The sequence below is a fragment of the Elephantulus edwardii genome, unplaced genomic scaffold, assembly GCF_000299155.1.
Source record: "Elephantulus edwardii isolate Elephantulus edwardi_28Jun2011 unplaced genomic scaffold, EleEdw1.0 scaffold00096, whole genome shotgun sequence".
In the NCBI taxonomy this organism is placed as follows: domain Eukaryota; kingdom Metazoa; phylum Chordata; class Mammalia; order Macroscelidea; family Macroscelididae; genus Elephantulus; species Elephantulus edwardii.
Window position 1 is genome coordinate 7335418 of NW_006399846.1, and position 12799 is coordinate 7348216.

A 12799-nucleotide genomic window follows, 5' to 3' on the forward strand; every position below is an offset into this window, starting at 1 on the left:
GGTGCGGTTGGCGCAGGATAGAGCAGGGTTTAGGGCTGTTGTGCATAGGGTCGCTATGAGTCGGAAACGACTCGACGGCACATAACAACAACAACATGACAAAAACTCCAAACGATTTACCCCTGTACCTTCCATATTCTGACAAAATGAAGGGAAGCCAAAATTTAAAGAAAGACATGGATATAGGAGTACTGAAGCTGTGGTGCTGGAGAAGAGTACTGACTATATTATGGACTTCAAGGAGAACAAACAGGTTCATCCTAGAGAGAGTGAGACCAGGCTGCTCCTTGGAGGCAAGGATTCTGAAGCTTCGTCTGACATACTCTGGGCATGTTGGAAGGCAGGATTAGTTCCTGGCAAGGGATGTCATGCTTGGGAGTGGGGAGGGACAATGCAGGAGAGGAAGACCCTTGATGAGATGGATTGACTCAGTGGCTGGGGTAACGGGGGTAGATGTGTTAGAGACGGTAAGATTGGCACAGGATAGAGTGGGGTTTAGGTCTGTTATACATAGGGTCACTATGAGTCACAGGTGACTCAACGGCACATAATAACAACAACAAAGGAGCCAATATGAAAAGAGGGACAGAGCCTCACAAAGCTGACTTGACAAAAGATATTAAAAGTCATGAAAAAAAAAAAGTCATGAATATTTAAGTCTAAATGCAAGCTTCATTAGTAAAGATATGCTTGGAAAGTATTTAAATCAAAGAAAGACATTTCAGAGCTACATACTGTGGTCGATTTCTGGCTGGATGCAGAATTGGGTCTTTTTGTTTCAGAATTTGGTGAATGAGTTCCTAATTTTTTTTGTTCTTCTTCCTCCCCATCAGTTTCCTCTTCATCAAAGTTCAAGCTACCTGAGATACCTGACAGGAAAGGAAGAACTGTCAACACTGGCTTAAAAATAGCCCTAAGCATTTTAGACAAAAGATTGTTTCAATTTACCTACCTAAAACTATTCTGATCTAAAATATAGCTGTTTTATTCAAACTCTGACAATACTTTCTTTATATTCTTATTCACGTTTCCACTAAAAACATATACTTACTACTCCTGGTTACCCAAGAGGAAAAGCAGATTGGATGTCAATTCAAAAACTTGTACACAAATATTCACAGCCACTTTGTAAAATCAACCCACGTGTCCATTATTTGGATAAACAAATTGTGGCACAACAATACAAAGGATTACTGCTGTTGTGTGTACCATCAGGTTGGAAGTGACCCATAGCTGACCCTCCACTGGGTTTTCAGAGGCAGTTAAATCACATGGGAGGAGACTGTCCATCCTTCTCCTGTGGAGAAGCTGGTGGATTCAAAACATGTGCCTTTGGGATTGCAGAACAGCTTCTTAACACTAGGTCACCAGACCTCCCTACAATCAATTACTATCAGCAATAAACATGGAAGAAACTATATAATATAAACAACATAAATATATAAACATAAACAACATAAATGTCAGAAAAATTATGCTGAGTAAAAGGAAAATATCTATATATCTATCTATCTATATATCTATCTATCTATCTATAAAGACATTATTTCACTTATATGGAATTCTATAAAATACAAACTAAATTATAGTGAGAGGAAGCACATCAATGACTGTCTGGAAACTAGATGGAGGGAGGGATGAGTTCCAAAGGGGTAGCATGAAATGATGGAAAAGTGTATTGTCTTCATTGTGAAATTATTTTTATAAGTATTACAGATGTAAACATAAGCCAAAACTAACCAGACAGTACATTTTAAGTATGTACGTGTTTTTTTATATGCAAAGGCATTTGACTGTGTGGACCATAACAAATGTGGCTGACTTTGAGAAGAATGGGAATCCCAGAACACTTGATCGTGCTAATGCAAAACCTATACTTGAACCAAGAGGCAGTCATCAGAACAGAGCAAGGAAATACTGCATGGTTCAAAATTGGGCGTACGCCAGGGATGCATCCTGTCTCCATACCTTTTCAACCTGTATGCAGAACAGATCATCCGGGAGGCTGGGCTCTATGAGGAGAAATGTGGCATCAGGATTGGTGGACGATCTATCAACGATCTGCGTTATGCAGATGACACAATCCTGCTTGCTGAAACTGAAGAGGACCTGAAGCACCTGCTGCAGAGGGTCAAGGACTGCAGCCTTCAGAATGGATTGAGGCTCAATGTTAAGAAGACAAAGATTCTCACCACTGGACCAATTGGCAGCATCAGGATGGATGATGAAGAGATTGAGATTGTTCACAGCTTTAGTTTGCTTGGCTCCACAGTCAACACTTTTGGCACCAGCAGCCAGGAAATTAAAAGACGTATTGCAGTGGGAAAGTCTGCTGTTGGGAGCCTCTCTAAAGTACTGAAGAGCAACTGTGTCTCTCTGGAGACTACGGTGTGTCTGATACAGGCCATGGTCTTTGCAATCACTTGTTATGCGTCAGAGAGTTGGACAATGACTAAGGAGGATAGAAGGAGAATAGATGCCTTTGAGCTGTGGTGTTGGAGAAGAATATTGAAGGTACCACAGACTGCTAAGAAAACAAACAAATTCATCCTGGAGAGGGTTAAATTGGGCTGCTCCTTGGAGGCAAGGATTCTGAGGCTTCGTCTGACATACTTTGGTCATGTTGTAAGGAGAGACCGGTCCTTGGAGAGGGACATCATGCTTGGGAGGGTTGGAGGGCAGGCGCAGGAGGGGAAGGCCCTCTAGGAGATGGACTGAATTGGTGACTGGGGTAATCGGGATGAGTGTGTCAGAGACAGTGCGATTGGCACAGGACATAACAGAGTTCAGGGCTGTTGTACATAGGATCACTATGAGTCGCAAGTGATTCGACGGTACATAACAACAACAACACTGTCAATAAAGTTGGGGAGAAAAATTAAGAGGTAACTGACTCTCTTAGCACAGTAAGAATTTAAGTTGCCTTCTGGATTGCAATGCAATTTCTTGCCATTAGACTAACAGAGCTCCCTAAGAACAGAAGAGAACTCCCTTAATCTGATAAAGGTATTTAAAAACACATAGCACGCTTATGAGCACTGGTGGCTCAGTGGTAAGGATCTGTACTGCCAACCCAAATACACATGGTTCAAGTCTACTATCTGCGCCTTGAGAAAAAGATGGGCAATCTTCTGTCCTGAAATCTACAGCCTCTGATAACCTGCTCAAGGGTTAGCTATGGGTCAGTTCTGACTCAATAGCACATAACAAAATTGAGCTTATATCTGAAAGTGGAAAGTTTTCCCAGTGAGTAAGGTACAGTGAGGATATATGATAAGACAGTGTAACACATGACATTGGTAAATTATCATTAATGTTTTGAAACTAAATGAATGGAATGATTGCATGAAACCCTATTTATTTATTTATTTATTTTTAAAAAAGGTTTCTTTGTGAGACGGTAAATAGGCAAGATATGTACCATCGTTACCACTTCTATTCATGACTGGACTGGAGGAGATGGTCAGTACAATAAAGATCGATAAAATAAATGAGGCAAAGGGACTGATAAGGGGGGGGAAACCCTGTTGTTATTTATAGACATTTATCTATACAGAAACTGGAAAATAATTCAAGATTTTGAGTAACTGATCAATAGATGGAAGTAAATTCTTTTTTTGATGTAATAGCAATAGAAATTTAGATAGGAAGTATTTTAAAATAATACCATTTATTTCTAACAGTATGAATGGTATCATGTACCTAGAAATAAAGCTAATGAAAAATATACAAGACCTCTTTATAGTAACCTAGGAAAACAAACTCAAACAAATGAAAGAAAACTTAATTAAAGATACAGATGTTGTGGATGGCTGGAGGACTCAATAGGCTAAAGATAGACATTCTCCTCAAAATAGTATTTGCATTGGATTTTTCACTGCCACTGAGTCAATCCCGACTCACAGTGACCCTCCACCAGGTTTTCTGAGGCTGTTAATATTTTTTTTTCTTTCTTTCAAGGCTGCACTTTTATTCAAGTGGTCTCAAATAAGTGTACAGGTAAAGCCCTGGCTGCCTCCGCATCTCAGCCACCCCAGGGAGACCAAAAACCTTCATATTTCTAGAACTGAGGGAAAGGGCTGGGGCCCAAAAAAGTAGGGCCTCTACTGGCTAACTACTAAAAACAAAAACTAAATTAAAAGAACAAGTATTAAAGCGGAAGATTTTTTTTTAAAATTTGATTACATATCATTTACACAAAAGTAATGCTACCTCCCATGCCCTATCCGTGACTCAACCCAGGGTGGGGAGACAGCATCCCTCTCCTTAGGGGCAAGGGAGAGGCATATGGAAAGGAAGGCGCTTCCTATCACTTCGCCATGTCACAATTATTTGGAATTATTATTTTAAAAAAGAAAGAATAATGTACAAAGTCCTGAAACACATTGGAGAACTGGGTGTGGGAGGGAATTCTCACTTCACACCAACTGCTGTCACCCCTACTGTTCCAGTTTTAAAACTATGAGTCAAGCGGGGGGAAAAAAAAAGTAACAAAGCCATGCCAATATGTTGTTTTGGTGTTTTTTTTTCAGAGCAGGTTAGGTGTGTGGGTTTGTTGGGGTTTTCTTTTTTGTTATTTTTTCTTTAATCAAGAAAGGGTATAACGTAACTAATGAGTCCACCTAGAAGCATTTGCTGTGGACAATGGAGTGCAGCCAGACTGGTGCTCTTGCTTGCTGATCCACATCTGCTGAAAGGTGGACAGGGAGGCCAGGATGGAGCCGCCAATCCACGCAGTGTATGTGCTCTCAGAGGGGAAGCAATCATCTTGATCTTCATTGTGCTAAGGGCCAGTGCTGTGATCTCTTTCTGCATCTGGCCAGCGATGCCTGGGTACATGGTGGACCCTCCAGACAGCACCATATTGGAGTAAAGGTCCTTGCAGAGGTCAACATCACACTTTATGATGGAGTTGAAGGTAGGTTCGTGGATGCCACAAGACTCCACATCTAGGAAGAAGGGTTGAAAGAGAGCCTTGGGGCTGTGGAAACAGTCACTGCCGATGGTGATGACCTGTCCATCAGGCAGCCTGTAACTCTTCTCTAAGGAGGATGAGGAAGCCGCCATGGCCATCTCCTGCTCAAAGTCCAGTGCAACGTAAGAGTTTCTCCTTGATGTCATCCACGATTTCCCACTTGGTCATGGTGGTGAAGCTGTAGCCTCGCTTGGTGCGGATCCTCATAAGGTCGTCTGTCAGGTCCCAGCCAGCCAGGTCCAGATGCAGGATGGCATGGGGGCGGGTATACTCCTCAGAGTTGGGGTACAGTGTGGGTGATCCCATCACTGGAACCCATCCCAGTGCCGGTGTGTGGCCAGAGGTGTACAAGGACAGCACGGCATGGATGGCAACTAACATGGAAGGGGTGTAAAAGGTCTTGAACATGATCTGGGTCTTCTTCTCCCAGTTAGTCTTGGGGTGTAGGGGGGGCCTCTGTCAGCAGCACAAGGTGCTCTTCAGGGGCCACACGCAGCCCGTTGTAGAAGGTGTGGTGCCAGATCTTCTCCATGTTGTCCGATGTTGGTGACTATGCCATGCTCAATGGGGTACTTGAGGGTCAGGACGCCTCTCTTGCTCTGGGTTTAATTACCCATGTAGGAGTCCTTCTGGCTCATGCCCACCAACATTCTCTGATGCTAAGAGCACCCTACGGTGAAGGAGAAGATAGCCTGGGGGGCATTGTACCCTGTCAAGCTGGCCTTGCACATGTTGAATCCACTGTCAACCACAAGCACAATGATGTCATCATCCATGGTGAGTTGCGGGTGTGAACCGGCGGCGGTGACTGTGCAGAGGGGCCTGTGCTCCCAGGGCAGACGAGGTCTCCCCTATCAAGGTTGTAAATCTTAATAGGAAAAGATGGCCATCTTTCTTCCAAGGAGCTACTTGATGGCTTCAAAATGCCCGAAATGGGAGGCGTTTGGTTTAGTAATGCAGTACACTATGTACTATGTGACCAAAGCTCTCACATTCAACATAACTCATTGCTGTAGAGTAGGTTCCAACCCACAGTGATGCCCCACCTGGTTTTTGAGGCTGTAAATCATAAAGGAGGAAGCCTGCCTGCCTTTGTTCTGTGGAGCCATTGGTGGATTCAAAGCGCATTCACGGTGACCACATCACCAGAGCTTCCTACATTCTACATGCTTCTTCTCAAAATGTCATGATGTGTAATTTTTTTATTTCCTTTAACAGCTGATTCTAAAAATTTGAATGGAAATACAAAGGAACAAGAAGCCAGGATTCTCTTGAAGGGGGGTCCAGGGGAAGAAAGTGAGAGGACATGCTACATATAGATTCAAAACTGTAATAATGAAAACCAGTGTGACACTGACCCCAAGGACAGGTAAAAAGGCCAAAAAATTGACGAGAATATCAACAAATTCTCTCTTGATTTATGACAAAGATAGCACTATTAAGTTGTGGTTTAAAAAAGACAGTATTTAATGGTGCTCTGGTGTCCTAGTGGCAAAAAACTACACTGCAATCCCAGAGGTGTGCGGTTCAAATCCACCAGATGCTCTGCTGGAGAAGGAGAGGCAATCTCTTCTTCTATCAGTCAGATTTGATTTGATGGTATACACACACACACACACACACATACACACACACAAATAATAAAATAAACATTAAAGAAAGACAGTATTTAAAAAGAAACAAATTTTAAAAGTTCCACAGTTTGCATCTTTTTGAGTATGATATGAATAGGTATCCTATTTCATTTTTTCCTAGTTAATATATAAATAAATGACATATATTCACTCACACCATACACAACTATTCAAAAGTAAAAAGGTAAAAATAATGTTTTTTAAGAAAGCACAAGGTATCTTCATAACTTCAGGATGGGAAAATATTTCTTAAACAGGATGGTGCTTTAGTAAAAAGCTGGAAATAGAAATACCATTTGACCCAACAATTCCACTACTTAGAATATATCCTAAAGAAACTAGAGCTGGAACCCAAACAGTTATATGTACACTCATATTTACCACTAAGTTATAAACAATAGCAAAGAGATGGAAGCAACCCAAGTGCCCATCAACAAATGAATGGATAGAAAAACTATGGTGTAGTCACACAATGGAATACTATGCAGCACTGAAAAACAAAATACTCATAAAATATTACACAACATGGGTGACCCTATACAACATTATGCTGAGTGAAATATCTCAGTCAAAAAAGCACAAATACTGCATAATCCCACTGTTATAAAACAGGACTGACATGGGGCTTTGGGGAAAACTAAGAAAAGAAGGGATAAATAAGGTACACTGCATCAGAACAGATGAAGGAAAGAATTGTTTAAAAGGAATATATGATTAGGCATTATCTGTATGACAACAGCCCAGAATAAGAGCAAAGTGGACTAGGGGAGAGGTGGAAGAGAGGGAAGAAATGATGCAAAATGAATGAATATTTTTTAAATGAACTGTGGGGGCGGGGTAGGGAGGAAAATGTGCAACAATGAATGAAAATTCAACTTTTTCGTAAACTTTTGTTAAAGTGACAATAATTTTTAAAAACCACCATCAAAAGCAAAGACTGATAAATTGAACGATAATAAAATGAAGAAGTTTAGCCAACAAAAGACAATTGTTGTTCATGGGTACCATAGAGTTGAATATGACACACTGTCACTCTGAACAACAGATCTGAACCCTGTCCTATCTATGCTAATCTCACAGTAGAGAGTATGAAAAATATTTTCAAGATTTATGTACCAATAGAGAGCTAACATTTAGAATATACGAAGAAGTGCTGTAAGTGACTTGAAGATACCGTCTGTATCTCTCTTCTATTAAATGAGGATATCCAAAATGGCCAGGAAAAATAGATGTTCAACTCATTAGTATTCAGAGAAGTATGGACAAAAATCACAATGAAATACTGTCACATAAGTTGGACTTTACAAAGAAGAGTGTGGTATCAGGATTGGAGGAAGATTCATGAACAACCTGCTTTATGTAGATCACACCACCTTACTTGCTGAAACTGAGGGGGGCTTGAGGCACTTGCTACAGAACATCAAGGACTATTGCCTTCAATGTGGATTGCACCTCAACATCAAGAAAACAAAAATCCTCACTACTGGGAGATGGAGAAAGGATTGAAGTTGTCAACGATTTCACCTTCTTTGGATCCACAATCAACACTCTTGGCAGGAAGAGTTAGGGAGTCAAAAGATGAGGTGCACTGGGGGAAAAAAAAATCTCTTGTCAAGGACCTCTCCAGAGTCTAAAGAGTGATGATATTAGTCTAAAGACTAAGGTGCACTTGATCCAAGTCATAGTCTTTTCATTTGCTAGCTATGCATCTGAAAGCCAGACAATAAGGAGAAATGAAGAAGAATTGATGCTTTTGCCTTGTGGTGCTGGAAAAAAGTATTGAATATCTCATGAATTACCAGGAGAACAAAGAGGTCTATCCTAAAAAAAGTAAAACCATGCTCCTTGGACAAGGATCATGAAACTCTGTCAGGAGGGGTGCGTCCTTAGAGGACATCATACTTGGAAAGGTGGAGGGTCAGCACAAGAGAGGAAGATGCGTAATGAGATGAACTGACAGTGACTGTAACAATGGGGTCAAATGTGTCAGAAATGGTGAGGCTGACTCAGGATAGGATAAGGTTCAGAGTCATTGTTCAGACAGTTGTTATGAGTCATAATTGACTTGAGGGCACCAAAAAAACAACAAAAACAAGTTATTAATATCAAGCATTAGCAAAGATAGGAACAACTCTGCCAACAATGACGACTCTGAATCAACGCAATGATTCTAGTGGTTGTTCCACACGGTCTCTAAGGCTGTAAAATCTTCACAGCTAATCCCCCTGGAGTAACTGGTGAGTTGGACTGATGACCTTTCAGTGAGATGCCAAAGAATTTTAACCACTGTGCCACCAGGACCCTTTATTTAACACTGCTAGTAAGGCCAAATATTGGTATAACCATTTTTAAAAAGCTGGCATTACATTTACAATAGCCACCAAAAAGATGAAATATTTAGGAAGTGATCAGACTGGCAATTAATGTTATAAAAATGTCTATGAATAATTGCATAAAAACGCAATATGATTTATAAATCTTCGTTCAAATAAAAAAAGTAATAACTTTAAAAAACAAAAACCTGGCATTAGCTATCTAATTGAACATACAGTCAGAGGTGTAATAAGATACACTTCTGACAGTACGATTCATTCCTGAGTCTACACTCAACAGAAATATGCTCATATATTAACAAAAGACATACATTTAAGAATATTCATAACAATAGTGGTTTGGGTATTTTTACTTAAGTATACAGGCCATGGTCTTTGCAATCACTTGTTATGCATCAGAGAGTTGGACAATGACTAGGGAGGATAGAAGGAGAATGATGCCTTTGAGCTGTGGTACTGGAGAAGAGTATTGAGAATACCATGGACTGCTAGGAAAACAAACAGATTCATCCTGGAAAGGGTTAAACCGGGCAAGGATTCTGGGGCTTCATCTGACATACTTTGGACATGTTGTAAGGAGCAACTGGTCCTTGGAGAGGGACATCATACTTGGGAGGGTGGAGGGACAGTGCAGGAGGGGAAGGCCCTCTATGAGATGGATTGATTCAGTGACTGAGGTAATCGGAGTGGGTGTGTTGGACACAGTGCGACTGGCACAGGACAAAGCACAGTTTAGGACTGTTCTACCTAGGGTCGCTATTAGTCACAAGCGACTCGACGGCACATAACAACAAACAATAATCACTATTTGACTAGGAACACTGTGACTTTATACAACAGCATAGGTCCCTGGTGGCAAAAATGGTTTGCATCCACTCAGCAGCAATGAGGAAGAAAAGGCATGCAATCTGCTTTTGCAAGGATTACGGCCAAGAAAACCTGATGCACCTTAGTGTTCTGCAACAGGTACAGTCACCATGAACCAGAATCAACATGATAGCAATGGGGGTATTGTCTTTTGTTTTTTTATGAGGGTTTCATTTGCTTGACAATAGCATACAATTCTGCAACTAAAAGGAACAAACTATTTTGACAGTACAGATCTCCTTGTTTAAAACCAAGGAAAACTAATCTATGTGTTAGAAGTCAGAGTCAGGGCAATGTCTGGGGAGAAGACAGAAAGTGCAAATAACAAAATAACAGAAAATTAACTCCTTACAAAACCTCAGGCAAGAAAAGGACTGTCTTTTGTAACTAATGGATACAATAACATACCCGGTACTAATGTACAGGGCTAACATTTTATATATATAAAATATCTTAAGAGAAAGTAGGGACTTTGACTTCGTTTAGTGGAATTATCAAATGAAGGCCATTTTGTTCTCTTTTCCTGTCTGTCCCTACAAGCTATAGTTAGGAATCACTCTCAAGACATAATATATGAATAGCACCAACTATCCCCAGAATGTAAAAGACCAGACCGACAAGTCCTAGACACAGCCACTGACTAGAACACTCACTCAAGAGATTGATGTCATTATGTGTCATCAAGTAAATTATAACTCCTAGCGACCCAACAAAATACAGATCTGAAGCCTGCCCCATCCTTTGCCATTCTCACCATCTCCCACATATTTAAGCCCACTGCTGCAGTCACTGTGATGATCCACCTTGTTGAGGGTCGTCCTCTCTTCTGTTGACCCTCCACCTTTTCAAGCACGATGTCCCTCACCAAGGACTGGCCCCTCTGATAACATGTCCAAAGTGAGACAGTTTCACCATTCTTGCTTCCAAGAGAAGGTATTTTTAAAAACTCTACATTCTGCTGGCCTGTCACTCCCCAAATAAGCCCTAGTCCCCAAAATGGATAGACAGATTTGGAAAATTCATATCCTTTGTCTCCTACTTCACTCAGTGGCTTTAGGATCCTTTGGTATTTCTTGCAAGAGTCAGTATTCATTAAACCTCAAACCTAAAACATCTCTTCTTCTTAAAATCAATGTTGTTCTTAAGGGATATTAAGTTATTGCAATCCTAAAGGCACATGGTTTGAACCCACCAGCTGCTCTGTGAGAGAAGGATGAGCAATCACCCTTCATGCGATTTACTGCCTCCGAAAACCACCCAGGGGTCAGCTATCATGGAGTGGTTCCAACTCGATAGCATACAACAACAATGCAGATTAATATGTGGGAATAGGAATCTCAGGTCACTTGCCCAAGAGAGAGCGGCAGAGCTAGGGCCTCATAAAAAGCTGAAATAGCATACAAATTACGGACTTAACAACAAGTAGTGTGGCTTTTCCTCCAAACCACTTCCTGCCCACATTCAACAACCTCAGAAGAAAGAAAACCATTATATGCTTTTGTACAGTTCACAGCTGGCATTAGCTTAACTCAAGTAAAGGACATCCAAGTACAAGGGCAAGTCAAGGGCTACTTTTTAAAAATAAGTCAATCTCAAATGAAAATATATCCACACAAAAACCTGAACCATAAAGTTACATAATAGCGAAAACAACAACAACATCAACAAAAAACCAACTACCAAAAACCCCACCATCTGGCAGAAAAAAAAATCCAAATGTTTATCATCTGTGAATGGACAAAGAAAATGTCCAATTATTATGTGACAGTAAAAAGGAAGCAATTCTGATACATGCTACAACAAGGAAAAAGCATTATGCAGAGTGAAAGAAGCCAGTCTCAAAGGACTACATATGTTTCCTTTGTTATACAAGTCTAGAACAAGTAAATCTATAGACATAAAGCTGACCGGGCTCGGGGCTGGGGAAAGATTGGCTAGTGGAGAAATGGTTTCTTTTGGAGGTAATGAAACTGTTGTACAAATTCTTATGGTGACTTTTGCAAAACTCTGTAAATAAAAACTACTAATGTATCCACTCTGTATGAACTTATGTAAATTGTATATAAATTTTTTTGGTAGCAAAAGCCAGAAAATTCTTGAGGTGCTAGACAGAAAGACTATATTTTCAAGTACTATTATTATATTCCTTGATCTTTTGCAGTAAGTGCTTCAAGTCCTCCTCACATTCAGCAAGCAAGGTTGTGTCATCTGCATAATGACATTATTGATGAGTCTCCCTCTGATCCTGATACCATACTCCTCCTCCAGTCTCGCAGATAATTTGTTCAGCATACAGATTATTCAATCTGTAGGTATGGAGAGAAAACACAACCCTGACGCACTCCCTTCTCAATTTTAAACCATGCAGTGTTCCCCTGCTCTGTTTGCACAACAGCCTCCTGGTCTAGGTCTTCTCAGTGTCAGCCACAATTTGTTATGAGTCACACAGTCAAATGCCTTTGTGCAGTCAATAAAGCATAAATAAACATTCTTCTGGTATTCTTTTATTATCTTCTTCTTGGTATTATATATACCAAGAATTTAATGTAATTCATCACATTAACAAAGCAAAGAAAAAGAACCACATCATCCTATCAATTGATGCAGAAAAGGCCTCTGACAATATCCAACACCCCTTCCTGATTAAAACACTCAACAAAATAGGATTAGAGGGGACTTTCTTCAACATAGTAAAAAGTATTTATGCAAACCTGAGAGCCAACATTGTTCTCAACGGACAGAGGTTAAAGGCATTCCCTTTAAGAACAGGAACTAGGCAAGGATGCCATTCTCACCTCTCTTATTCAATGTTGTATTGGAAGTCTAAGCAATAGCAGTAAGACAAGAGAAGGAAATAAGAGGTATTCAAATTGGCAAAGAGGAGGTAAAATTATCTCTCTATGCAGATGATATGATAGTACACCCAGAAAACCCTAAAGACTCAGCAAGAAAACTATTGGACATAGTTTTCCAATTCAGCAAAGTAGCAG

General features: G+C 40.4%; 1 protein-coding gene across 1 annotated transcript in view; it reads right to left on the reverse strand.

The window, feature by feature from the left end:
* TULP3 (tubby like protein 3) overlaps positions 1-12799 on the reverse strand; it is a 62121-nt gene that overhangs the window by 21443 nt on the left and 27879 nt on the right. The window contains exon 5 of the mRNA XM_006891371.1: positions 736-869. Within this exon, the coding sequence (XP_006891433.1) occupies positions 736-869 (134 nt within the window). The remainder of the gene's footprint in view (positions 1-735; positions 870-12799) is intronic.